At 41.1% G+C, this 13,090-nt stretch overlaps 1 protein-coding gene across 1 annotated transcript in view; it reads right to left on the reverse strand.

Annotated features, from left to right (window-relative positions):
* Window positions 1-666: 666 nt before the first annotated feature.
* egfra (epidermal growth factor receptor a (erythroblastic leukemia viral (v-erb-b) oncogene homolog, avian)) overlaps window positions 667-13,090 on the reverse strand; it is a 37,419-nt gene continuing 24,995 nt past the window's right edge. Inside the window, exons 16-28 of the mRNA XM_071910861.2 lie at window positions 12,204-12,242; window positions 11,905-12,049; window positions 11,510-11,632; window positions 10,535-10,633; window positions 9,403-9,588; window positions 8,809-8,964; window positions 7,966-8,041; window positions 6,939-7,085; window positions 6,146-6,243; window positions 5,865-6,032; window positions 3,553-3,600; window positions 3,342-3,435; window positions 667-2,647 (exon numbers count right to left, since the gene is read on the reverse strand). Coding sequence (XP_071766962.2) covers window positions 2,304-2,647; window positions 3,342-3,435; window positions 3,553-3,600; window positions 5,865-6,032; window positions 6,146-6,243; window positions 6,939-7,085; window positions 7,966-8,041; window positions 8,809-8,964; window positions 9,403-9,588; window positions 10,535-10,633; window positions 11,510-11,632; window positions 11,905-12,049; window positions 12,204-12,242 — 1,723 coding nt within the window. The 3' untranslated portion in view covers window positions 667-2,303. The remainder of the gene's footprint in view (window positions 2,648-3,341; window positions 3,436-3,552; window positions 3,601-5,864; window positions 6,033-6,145; window positions 6,244-6,938; window positions 7,086-7,965; window positions 8,042-8,808; window positions 8,965-9,402; window positions 9,589-10,534; window positions 10,634-11,509; window positions 11,633-11,904; window positions 12,050-12,203; window positions 12,243-13,090) is intronic.

Below are 13,090 nucleotides of genomic sequence, written 5' to 3' on the forward strand. Positions count from 1 at the left end.
ATCTGCTATGCCATATCTTCAAAACGCTTCCTCCAAAGCCTCCAGGTATCCTGATTTTTTTATTTAATTTATTTAACCTGTATTTAACCAGGAAAGTCCCATTGAGATTAAGAATCTCTTTTTCAAGGGAGACCTGGCCAAGACAGGTATCATGATAAAAAGACTGATGAGGTGAGTGAATCATTCATGCCACTCATCAATCAATCACATGATGAGTGGCACTTCAGGCATTGACTGTTTACTGTATATCACCTCCTTAATTTAAAAAAGCTGTTGCAAACACCAAACATGAGATGTATTTCCATAAAAAAACATTTTATTCATGGTCACTTTTGAATGAAATAATTACAAGTCAGGAATAAGTGCATATTTGTGTATGAAGTGGTAAAACCATGTACTGATAGGATAATTTATAGGTGACTATTTGGGGGTATATTGTACACAGTATAATCACTCTTCTCTGTACATGTACCTGTGTAAAATCTGAAAAAGTAGGCTCACAAGTTGCTACTATAGTATATTCCTTTAAAACTAGGAAAGATATTTGTATTCAAAGTTAATGCTCTTGCAAGACTACAAGACTTTAAAGCTATGAGCAGATTTATAGATGTAGTGTCGACACTTAAAACCCTGCGTGAAACAATAACAAGTATAGTTTTGTTAAAAAAAAAAAAAAAAAATCAGACAAGGAGAGGTCCCCTAGTAACAACATAATTACATTAGATCACCAGCAGCAGAAACTTCTTACATTTCCGTCACGTGATGGAGCCATCCAAACAGCTTATCTCTATAACACAGTGCGTTTAAAGGGGAATACCACTTTAATTAAAAAATCAAATAGGCTAATCTTGAGGCAGTTCAACCAATATTTAACACACTTAACATCCCAAAGCTAGAGACCATATAACCAAAACTTTCAGCCACTTTGTCACCTCTTTTTTTAGCTAGCAGGGCTAATGGGAAGTGCTGGTTGTGGCCCCTGTAGTTTCTATGAAACTACTGCAAGCTCTTTTGAAGCAATGGTGTGTTTTTCTGGTGAAGTATTTTTAATATATCTTGCTGAGCACTAAAAGCATTCTAAGCTTTTAGTGTTAGGAGTGTAACAAAACATACTATCTGTGGAGAGTAATAAGGAAGAGAGGCCAGCGTTGTAAAAAGAGCTTCCTGGGTACGCAGAGATTAATTTATGATGCCATACCATAAGTAAAGCCCAAAGCTCGACTAACTTTGTGGGCCGATACGATATCTGAACAATAAGCTTCATATTATAGGAGTGGTCTCGAACTAGAAAACACACCATAATCCCCTGAAAATCATTTGGGTACCACCACAGTTGCCATATTTTCTTCTTCTCTCTTCTTTGGAGCGATGGGTGACAGCAATGAATGTGTACTAATACAAATATAACTGTCCAAGGGCATGTAAGTAACGTATTTAAAAGCTGAAATTCAGCAGTGTTCCCCTTTAAATCAACCATACATTGCAACATAGAAATCTTATCGTTTCCTCATTGACTCGTCCTTCAGGAAGAGTGTCGTCAGGCCTCTGAAGACCCCAATAGTCCAGCCAGCATTTCACCCTGAAGAGCCTCCCTTTCATCTTCTTGACACAATCACAGAAATGCAAAAATGTGACGCTTCACATCAAAGTCCTGCAACAGTGACTGCACATTTGTAACTGTTGTGAAAACAGTTGCCAACCCTTTTAAATACTCACTCATCAATACTGTTTACTGATTGTGTTTTTTTTTGTTGTTTTTGTTCTGATTCTACAACAAATGTACCTTAAGTTGTGTTTCGGGATGAGCTGCCACTTTCTGTTAATTTCTTTGCAACACAGCTTTTGCCTTATAATAAATGGAGGTGCATCCTTTCAAAGCGTTCCTCCAGCAATACATTCGGATTTTGTGCACAACGTTAAGACTAATTTTCACTTTCTGACAGGGGTTACAACATTTGCATGGAGCGTATCTGGTTCAGCAACGCTCAGCTCCACTGAGTCATTTTATGCAAGTCTCCTTTCATCCAGCTTTCATCAAAGCAAAGTCATTTGCAGTTCGTTGGTTAAGGGAAACTCTTTGGAATGAGGCGAGTTTTTGCTTGACAAGTATAACAGCATGCAAACGACACGGAAAGCTGCACAGCATGTCACTTGACTCCTCAAGACCGGATACGACATATAAAATAATTCATGGTACCACTAGCCATCAATGCCCTTTCTTAACGGAGCAGGAAACAGTCTCTTATTTTTTCGTGTCTGCATGTAGATCCTTCCGCCGCAGGGCTCGGGGTCGTCAGGAGGCCTCAGTCCGGGCCCAGGTACTCTGCGTTCTCCGCTGCTGGGATGTGTCCGTTGGTGTGGGTCTTGAAGGTGGGAGTGAAGTCCTGCTGGTAGTCGGGGTTGTCTATACTGTTCTGGGGCTGATATTTCTGAACGCTGTGGACGGTGCCGTTGGAGGTAGGCAAGAGAACGGCGGGGCGCGGGATCTCGTTGAGGTACTCGGGTCCCGCGGCTCCGTTCATAAAGCAGTTCAGGTCCTCCGTCTCCGCGTCGTCTGACGAGATGGTGGGCAGGACGCTGCGGGGGGGACCGGGGTGCTGGTAGATGGGGTTCATCATGTCGGAGAGTCCGTTCTGGTTCATGTAGTCTGTAAGAAAGAATTTACATTAGCGAGCACACTAGATGGTCACACATTAAGAGTCAATAAAAAGGAGCCATGAGGGTATTTATACAACTTAAAAATCATAAAGACATACACTACCAGTCAAAAATTTGGACACACCTGATTGAATGTACTATGTTTTTCATTATCTTATTTGATCTATAGGCTTATGCTTAAATGCTTGAAATTTGTTTCTTAGACAAATATAAACAGTGAAGTTGATGCCTATGTATGAGTTTCTTTCCAAAGCCTTTGTCTTTCCATCAAGGCAAAGGGCGGCTACTATAAAGAATCTAAAATATAAGATAGTTTGGATTTGATTTGTTTAACACTTTTTTGGTCACTGCATAATTCCATTTGTGTCCTGAACATGGCCCTAATGCTGCTAGTGTTAAAAATGTATGCACTCATGGTACTGTTAAAAGTTTCGACCAATTGGGAAATAGCATTTGTTCTTTCAGCACTGGCAGCAGTGCAATAAGAACAGTACCGCCGTTTGAGATGGATGAAGCAAGTTTTCAGATAAGCTACGCACACATTGTCCACTAGATGTCCCTCTTCCTTACTGAATGAAATAGAGGGAACAGAGGAGAGAGCTCTACTGAGAATCACTTGAACGACAAAAAAAAAGAAAAATGTCAAGTGAGATTGAGGCGTTTTGAAGTTGAAGGATACTTGCCTGGAGCTGGCTGGAAGGCCTCGTCAAAAAGTTTGTCTGTGGGGTCAGGGATGTACCGAAGAACCATGCTTCCTTCTCTGCCTGGGAACCCGTTCTGTAATAAATGGGAGGGTACTGAGGCTAAGGCACTCCTGCTGAAAAACGCTACATAGACAGAAAGATCTTTTTTTTCTTTTTTGGAGTTTATTTGATAGGATGGATTTTCTCTTACCAATAAGCCATTTCTGCTGTGGCACGTTCCAATGCTGCTGGTCAGACTCTGCAAAGTAGACAACAAACTTTTGTTGATATTTCATGAGGACACCAGAGCAAATGCAATGCTGAAGACAGTGGTGTATGGGGCCATGACATATTTGAATCAGCTACCATTATCCATAATCCACACACTAATTGAAGAAAGGCTTCAAAAGAAACTAGACAGGCATTTTCAGTGCAACTCACAACAGACAGTTGATCTGCTGCGCTCAATTTCTGATTTAGTTAAACTCTTTATTTTCTTTGACGTCATTATGTTTCATTTTGGCTCTCTTTGATTGAGACTTGCCTTCTTTTTTATTTATATATTTCTTGTGTGTTTGTTTCTTTTGGTCATTTTCATTAAGGGGCTTGGGGGACGATATGTTGCCTTTGAATTGTGATTGCAATGTGTTTTTATGTGGACCCTAGGAACCATAACTGTCATCGCAGTACAAGCTGATGAGGATCGAAATAAACTTCCACCAAGCAGATTCATATTCATTCTAACAATCTGACAAGCTTTGTTACGTCTGTCAGGTTCCTGAGGGTCAAAGCACTATGAATGTCGATAAACCATGGAAACCGAGGGAATAAAGAGAGGAGAGTGACAGCTGTGGCAATGCAATTACTTTCAACAAGAATAGGAAATTGAACACGCTGAAAGAGCGACCATCTGTAAAAAGTTCTCAGCCCCGCAGAGGGCTGTACCCCAACAATATTACAAAAACAGGCTTATTCTGAGCTCCACTCCTCCACTGCGCAAAGATTTTAACAAGTTTGTCCGCCTGCAAAGGTAATCAAACTTGAAAGCTCATATGGGCTAACCAGGCTTTCAGTGGCAGGCACCGATCCCAGGTAGAAGAGCCAAGACCTACGCATGGCCTTCGCTGCATCTGAAGTCGTACAGAGTAGATGATTTCGCCTCATTTCAACTCTCGTTAATCAAAGGGCACCCGGGAGGAAACGTGGGAGAGGGGGAGATGATGGAGGGAGGGCAGGTCGGTAGAGGGTCGGGAAGAGGAAGAATATAGTCCCGATGGTGACAGTTAAACAGAATGAGGGCAACTGGGGTCAGTCTGGTTCAGGCCAGGTACGACTGCCCACGCAGATTCAAGTCTAGCCAATTAGCTTCCCTCTCCTCGCCGTGCGTTCACCCGGATTCAATTTCACCGTGACGGTAAAAAGAGTCGCGGCGAACTAAGCGTGAGGCAAATGTGATCTGCTTCTGCTGCTGAAAGGGGAACTTAATTGCTTTCAACAAGCTAAAAATGAGCCTGAGTTTATTTCCATTCTGACTCATAATATTCCCATTTCCCATTTCCTAAAACGCATGGTCAAAATAGCACAATTTAAGTTTCAAACAATTCACTCATCATTCTTAAAAAGTGTGATGCTGGTATATAGGATATAGTGGCATTTCTTAATCGGTTAATCCTTGCTTTTACAAGGGACAGTTCATCCTGCCTCTAAAAGGAGCTGGTGTTTATTTCTCTGTTGTTGGGAGGGAGAAGGTCACAGAGAGGGGACCTAAACTGTTCTTTAGTTGAGACAGAAGCACTGGTATGCTTTCATCAGACTGTCTCTCTTCAAACACACTGTGTTATAGAGAGAAACTGTTTGGATGGCTCCATCACATGAAGGCCCGATCCATAATTGTACCATGGCTTCCACTGATGAACACTGTCTCTCCACTATTGGCTTACACTGTGGTTTTCTGGGGACATTTTTTACCCTCTGGAATTTACTTGTCTGAGCTTTTGATACCAGGATTGACAGTGTATTACAGTTCAATACATTATGAAGCTAGAGGACACTTATTTATAACATTTTAACAAGATGTAACATGTATTCATAAAACATTAGAATGAATTAGTTAAGGTCAATTGAGATTATTTTTCCATCTCTTAAGTCAAATGTTTCAAGAACATATATCAATAAACCCCAAGAACAAGATGCATCATCCCTCCAATCAGACTAGTTGGATACCAAGATATCACATTAGCCCAATTAGTGTCATTTGTAAGGATACTGGGATGTGTGTAGCAGGTTTTGAGTCAATTCAGACTTGCAGTGTAGGAGTGAGTGCCTTTCAAAGATAACATTTTTTGTAATTATAGTTTAGTATAACTTTTTAAACACCAGAACACTGTGCCTAAATGCGTCATCCCTCTGAGTTTTGTCAGTGGCGTCTGAGATATCACCTGATGATCTCCCGGACAGACCAACAGACATGGCCCGATCCAAAAATCTAGGGTGTATGTGTATAGATGATAAGAAGTAGCCTACTGTGGAGTGGATGAGCGGGGTGCGGGAGGTGCTGGGGCTGCTGAAGAAGCCATGTTGGGGCACCAGGTACTCGTCTGCATCCACAGCGTCCTCCATGTCCTCTCCACTGATCAGGCTGCGGTAGAACCTGGTGTCTGTCGGACTCGGCAGGTGCATGCGGTCATCACCCTGGAACAGAAATAGACTTTGCCTATACAGGATAGTGGATCTCAATCATCAAAAGTTCAAATCAACTATAGATTTTAAATGGTTAGTGGGTCTGTGGGAAGGTAAAATTATACCTGAATGACAAGGTAACGGGGGGGATCCCGGGCCATCTTTGTAAATTCGGACATTAGTTCCCGGAAACGAGGCCGGCTATCCGCATCGATCATCCAACCTTAACAGAGACATCAACAGATCAACATATCATCATAAGTTAAGAATAGAAGATGAAACTTTAATGTTCCTTGTGCGGAGATGAGGTCACTGCAGCAGCAAAAGTAATAGGATTCAGCAGGGAAAAAAAGACAAGCAGAATATAAGCACACAAATAGAATATAAGCAGTAAAAACAGAAAAAAAATGTAAAGCTATAAAATAGAATGCAAACAGAATGCAAATGGTTGTGGCGTTATATAAGCGTATGTTGTGACAATTTAAACGCATGTTAAGTAGACTGTATTGGTGGGAGGTGTGGGCAGTTACAGTTGTCACATAGCGACATGATTGCTTACTCAAAATAAAAATATGTTCTATAAGTATGTATAAACATAACATAATGGAATAGAAAATATCAGTATATATATATATAGTATGAAATGGTGGAAATACTATTAGTATATGCAGAATATAACAATTTATAGCTCTATATGTGATGTGTAAATGTGCATCGTATTCACATTAACAAGTCTACAGATTGTAATATATATGTACAAAAAGTGTTGTGGCGTGTAGACATGCATTCTGAAAAAATAAAATAATACCTTATCAAATATATTCACTTTACAACTGTAGATAGCATATACACAGAATGTACTAAGTAGAAAAACTGTTTCTGTTGTGTAGGTTTCAACCAGCATGACACCAAGCTTACATTTCACCATGATCATGTAGACATCTATGGTGCAGATAGGCGGCTGAGGCAGACGCTCCCCTTTCTCAAGGATCGCAGCTATTTCACTGGCTGGAATACCATCGTAAGGCTTGGTCCCAAACGTCATCAGCTCCCAAACTGTTACACCTACAGAAAGGAGGAAAGACGGCATATCTCAGTCTGACACGCTATCATTCGAGATGAGGACTTTGTTTTGATCCCCATAAAAAGGAAGGAAGATAGTAACAGGATGCAAGTTTCCAAGATATCACACGGTATCAAAATAGCTACGCTGACAAATTGGCCCCTGCCTACAGGAGTGGGAGTTAACAGGATGCATCTCTGTGCTTGAGCAACTGAAAAAGGGGGAAAAAGGAGGAAAGGAAGCCTGTCACTCCCTGCCCGGGCCTGCTGATGGCTTTGCCTTATTGAGCGGAAGGTATGATCAAACCCCAGGGAAAAGAAGATTTGGAGGCTGGCCCACACAAGAGAGAGAGCTGTGTGTGGTGTTTGGTTTGCATACGGTGTGTGTTTGTATAGGCATCTGTGCATACATGTGTTCCTGAACTGGAAGAATTGTTTATGTGGGCTGAGGCAGCAATCTTTTCTGACATGATATTGTCCATCTGAGACTTATTGGAGCGTGGGTGTCTGATACCTGTGTCTTAAAATCCCAGATGCTAGCAAGACGTTATTCCTACTCCTTTTTATGCTCTTAATTTTGATGACTGCACCATTATTAGATCCAAAAACAACAATATCTGAAGTTATACCTTAAGTTACAAAACATTAAAAAAACGAAGGCCGCACTCTTTCTTGCTCACTTGCTGTTAAAACACTTCATTGAAAATAAATATTTCTCCAACGCAACTGTCACCAATACACAGGAGTACAAAAGCCCAGCTGTTTTAAATATATCTGAAGTTACACAAGGTTTCAAGCACCATCTGGGACATTGCATGCAGGGTTCATGCCTTACTGGGTTAGAGGTGGAGCAAGTATTCACAGCATAATGTATAAGACTTACCGTAGCTCCATACATCACTCTGGTGTGTGTACGTCCTGTTCAGGATAGATTCGAGAGCCATCCATTTTATTGGTACCTGTAGAAAGGGAGAATTTCATGACTCTCTGTAGATAATGTTAAACACAACTTCTGGACAATTTGATGTGAGGAAAAACAGAGGTACATTAGGGAAGAAATGCTTACAACAGACAACAAAAGACTGATAGGAGAAGGGAGATATCTGATTTGAATAGTCATTTTTCTTATAACTTAGTCCGATGACAGGAACCATTCAAATCACATTACTTACCGAAGATATAATCTAGAGCAAAAGCAGAAATACCATTTTCATGACCTAGAACAAATTCCATTCCTTTACAGTAAGTCCTCTTTTGAACAAGCATGCAATTTCATTTCAAGCTGCGACCAGACTGGTGCGGGTTACCTTATTGGGGCCGTTGTGACAAGCGGTAGCCTGAAGTAGGCTGATACTTGTTTAGATTGTGCAGTCACTAATAAGGATGTTCATGAATAGGCCTAATCAATGATCTGTTATTTAAGCCTATTCTTGACTGTGTGCAACATAAATCAACGTTATCAACCTAAACAATGTGCGTGGGATGTAACTTTTTTCTTAGTATCTTTGGAAAATTCTATCTTTTAAACTGACCATGTGAAATAGTATAATGTAAACATTTTGTGCTTGCTGGGTTAAAGAGTCAAACTCTTTTTGGTGCAGTTTGGTGCAATGGTTTTTGGGACCAACAGACCGACTCTACCGACCGGCCGAAAGAGTGACTTATACTAGCTGCTGGTCGCAGCTAAAAATATATACACAGTATATGAATCTCTTCTCCAACCGACCTTTCCTCCATCTGCGTGGTACTCCTTCTCATCTGCGTTGAGGAGCTTGGCCAGACCAAAGTCGGTGATCTTGACATGCTGAGGAGTCTTCACCAGGACGTTCCTGGCTGCCAAGTCACGGTGCACCAAGTGGCGCTCCTCCAGGTAGTTCATACCCTTGTGTCAAACCAAGGTTGAAATGTAAATCAATACATGAGAACAGTGTTCACTTTCAGCAGCTGTTTGATCAGGTTGGATTCTGCTACTGTGTTTGACACAGTAGCAGAATTTGTACAACTTCGTACAACTTGCATGATCAGACCTGATAAAAGTTCTAAAAGCCCTGAATACTGGCATGAAATACTCATAGTCATCACCTGATTAGTCATTCAGCAGTCCTTCCAAGTGATTACAGGCTGGGTGTACAGTATGTTATTGTTTGGCAAGGTAAAGATGACAAAAACAGAAACTGAATCTTAAAAGTCTATCAAACAACAACAACAACAACATACGAAGACAGCAGGACCACAATAGACGTCACCATTTAACTGTGGTAAAGAAGCAGCGTGACACACTGTAAAGGAATACATTTCTCACAACAGGTTTCTCCCTTACCTTGGCTATCTGCACACACCAGTTGAGCAGGTACTGGGAGCCGATATTGTCCTTGTTCTCCTTGACGTAGTCCAGTAGGCAGCCGTAGGGCATCAGCTGGGTGACCAGCTGCACTGTGGAGGTCAGGCAGATGCCCAGCAGACGACACACATGAGGATGGTCCACACTGGCCATCACATAAGCCTCCTGCCGTACACAGACATACAGAAAAGTCATGTAAAACAAAAGTGAATGGGGATAATCCACACTGGCCACCGAAAATAAGCTTCCTACAAACAATTATAGGAGGACCACGCAAACAAGACTTCACAATGAGCTTAATTTAGTTAGCTTCCTCTCATAAATGCACAGTTTCTAAATTTATCTTACAGTACAGACATCGTTATGTGAATAACCAGTTAACTGTGAGGTCAGTAATTATAACAGCCTGATGAAAAAGAGGCTTCAAAGCAAACTTAGGAAACTTTTCCCCTTCAAAGCGATCCTCTGCCGTAAAGTCAGTAAGTTCAGAGGACGTTGCGTGTCTACCGCACCTCCTAGATGTGGAGTGACTGAGCAACATGACCACAAAACCACTGCATCCAAGACGCACGTTCAACCCTTTGCACCAAGCTTTTTTAACAGGCTGTGCTTTTTCTGTGTGGCTACAGGAATGCATTCCTCTCCAGAACACCTCAGCCTTGGATTAGACGCCCACACAAGGTCCTTCAATGAGCTAATCCCATTTCCTGCAGCCCAATGAGAGGGTCACTGTCTAGAAACATGACACGTTCTCCATTTGAGGGAAAATAAGTGGTCATTAATTTCAAATAGAGGTGCATGTGCTATGAATTAGAGGAAACATGACACTTTAATCGACGTCTGGCTAGCAATAATTGTCACTCACCGTATACAACAGAATGGGGTTCTGAGCCTTTTTATCATGTCAAAATATTGTGATAATTACCAAAATAAATGGTGTTAAAATCCATGTATAGAATTCTATCTACTGTAATTTCCTACCAGTAATGTTAACTTAATTAAAGCAACTTGGGAAATAAATTATGAAATGAATAGCTGTTTTAACGCTGACTCAACAGTGTGACAGCAAGCTTACGTCGAAAAATTATCCAAATAAAAACAAGGAACCTACATCTAAGATCTCTTTGTTGGCTTTTGGTGATGTGGCCTCTCTCAAAACCTTGATGGCCACAGGGATCTTCACATCCTCTCCCTCTGGAACCCACAGGCCCTGTGTGGACAAAAGTTTGTTATTTCATAGGCTATTATTGGAGCTAAACCATCAAGCTGATTTAAATACAGCAAACATCACCGTAGCATGCACACATAGACTCACACATGTATATACACACAAACATACGCATGCACAAACAGACAAACGTGGACACACAGACATGCGGGTGCACACGCAAGCGTGCATATGTACACACACACACATCAGGGTTCCCACACCTTCTTAAACATCAAATTCAAGGACTTTTCAAGGATTTTCCAGTCCCAAATTCAAGGACCCAACACGGCATAGTTTGAGACACGGATCAAGGTTAATTACTATTACAACACCGAGAATTTTTATAATGAGAACTAGCAGGCTGTACAGAAGCTCACAGACAATTAAAAAGAGAGAGAGGCTTGAATGAGTGAACAACTCAACTGTGCTGTGTTACAGTGATGGCAGACTATGTGGTCTCTTGCCTTCAATTGAACTTCAATTTCTATTCTTGCACAAAATATATAAATCCAAGCACTTTCAATGACCCATGTCTATTTATGTCTATTTTCAAAAACTTTCAAGGCCTTGATTTTTTTTCCTCAAATTCACAAACTTTCAAGGATTTCAAGGACCCGTGGGGACCTTGACACATATACACACACACACCACAGAAAGTGAGAGTGAACTGACGGATACATGATCTGGTAAGTTAGAAATGTGACTTTTAATTGAAAAATTAGCAACAGATGTAGATGAAGGAAAACACTGTGGGGTGTTGGCTATGTAATCTTGGCACATACGTCTAGCTCTAGCTTCAGTATAGCTCAGCGATACAGTAGTTGGGATTGGAATCAGAACAAGGCATTTTGACACAAACCCGAGACACGTTATTACCTTGTAAACTGTACCAAAAGCCCCTGATCCCAGCACTTTGATCTTCCTGAACTCGGGTTCCTTCAGGATCCGCAGCAGAGCCTGGTTAGGTGCTTCTCCGCTTGGAGTCAAAGGTTCAACCAACTGGAGAAAAAAAGGAACGTCTCACATAGTGTCTCTCAAATAACACTCATGATTCTCTCACAATGCACTGTAGCAGATCAATATTCAATACAAATAATCCAAAAAATAGACATAATATGGACTTGATGCCCACAGTTTCCACACTTTCTCTCTTTCTCTACTTCTATACTTTCTCTCTCAGCTGTTAAAATTCTAGTAAAAAACTACCATCTCTACATACAGCAGGCTTGTATCTCGGCAAATTAATCCTCGACTCAGTTTCCACATCTTACCTCTTTCTCTTGGAGAAATCTGCGCATGGTCCTCTTCCTCTTGATGTGGCGTCGGCGAAGCAGCACAAAGACAGACAGGCCCGCGATGAGGATAGCCAGCAGACCGCCAACAACACCAGCCGCAATCATGGAAATGCCAGGATGGCTGAAAGACAGTGGGGAACCAATTTAAGAATGCAGACAGAAAACAGAGCACCTACGCAGATCCAATCAACAAAGAGAGATGAGATTAGAATGTCTACTTTCGGCAATATCAGTGTATTCTTAAGTATCAATGACCATTTGTGTAATTTACTCACTGTTTAGTCTGGCAGCCTCGAAGACCAGGCCCATTGCATCTGTAAACAAATCAATACAAAGGATCTGATGTAACTGTCACTTTACTGTACATTCACACATTTCCTATAGAGCTGAACAACCAGGGAAACTCTTTGCGATCATCTGCCATCAAAAGCCAATCAGGTTTCCGCACTTCCTTGTTTCCCTACCGATGTGATTTTGTTTCATGAACAATAGTTCCACCTGGAAAGTGCAAAATGGACGAGAAGTTGATTACAGCCATTAAAAGCTTCCTAGTTCTCTATAACTTTTATTTGAAAGTCTACAAGAATAAATGTCTCTTAACGATGCTTGGAGAACGGCTGCATCTATCATTGGGGATGATGATAAGCTCTTAAGTCATTTTATTTATTTTTTTCTGTTTATTTCCAATTAATGCTAGTTAATTAGCGATTACAAGCCAGCTATGTTAACTTATCAAGGTTATGAAAGGCAATACCAAATCAGTGAAAAATATAGTATTTCTATAAATCAAAGCTTATTTTTCTTCGTCAAAACGACCCATCAACCAAATTGCTCGTAGTGTGACCACAGGATTAGAGTGATCACCTACGTAGAAACCGGGTTTGGATGTCGGAGCAAAGGATGTTGGTTAAAAGTGGGAACTGCATGTTGTTGGGATTATCAAGAAATTCCCATCACAGGCCCAAGACACCTCCAGAAGACTCAACAGTAAATTCTGGCATCCCAGAACCACTCCCCTGCACACCAATACTCACTGACATTTGTACCTATAATTGGGCTTAAATGTATTCCACAACACCTTATCTAACAATGTGTAATTTCACCATTAATCTTATCAACAATTGGCTAATGTGACAGCTGACCCCTCTGGCTTGGAACAGCC

The sequence above is a fragment of the Centroberyx gerrardi genome, chromosome 13 (assembly GCF_048128805.1).
Source record: "Centroberyx gerrardi isolate f3 chromosome 13, fCenGer3.hap1.cur.20231027, whole genome shotgun sequence".
Classification (NCBI taxonomy): domain Eukaryota; kingdom Metazoa; phylum Chordata; class Actinopteri; order Beryciformes; family Berycidae; genus Centroberyx; species Centroberyx gerrardi.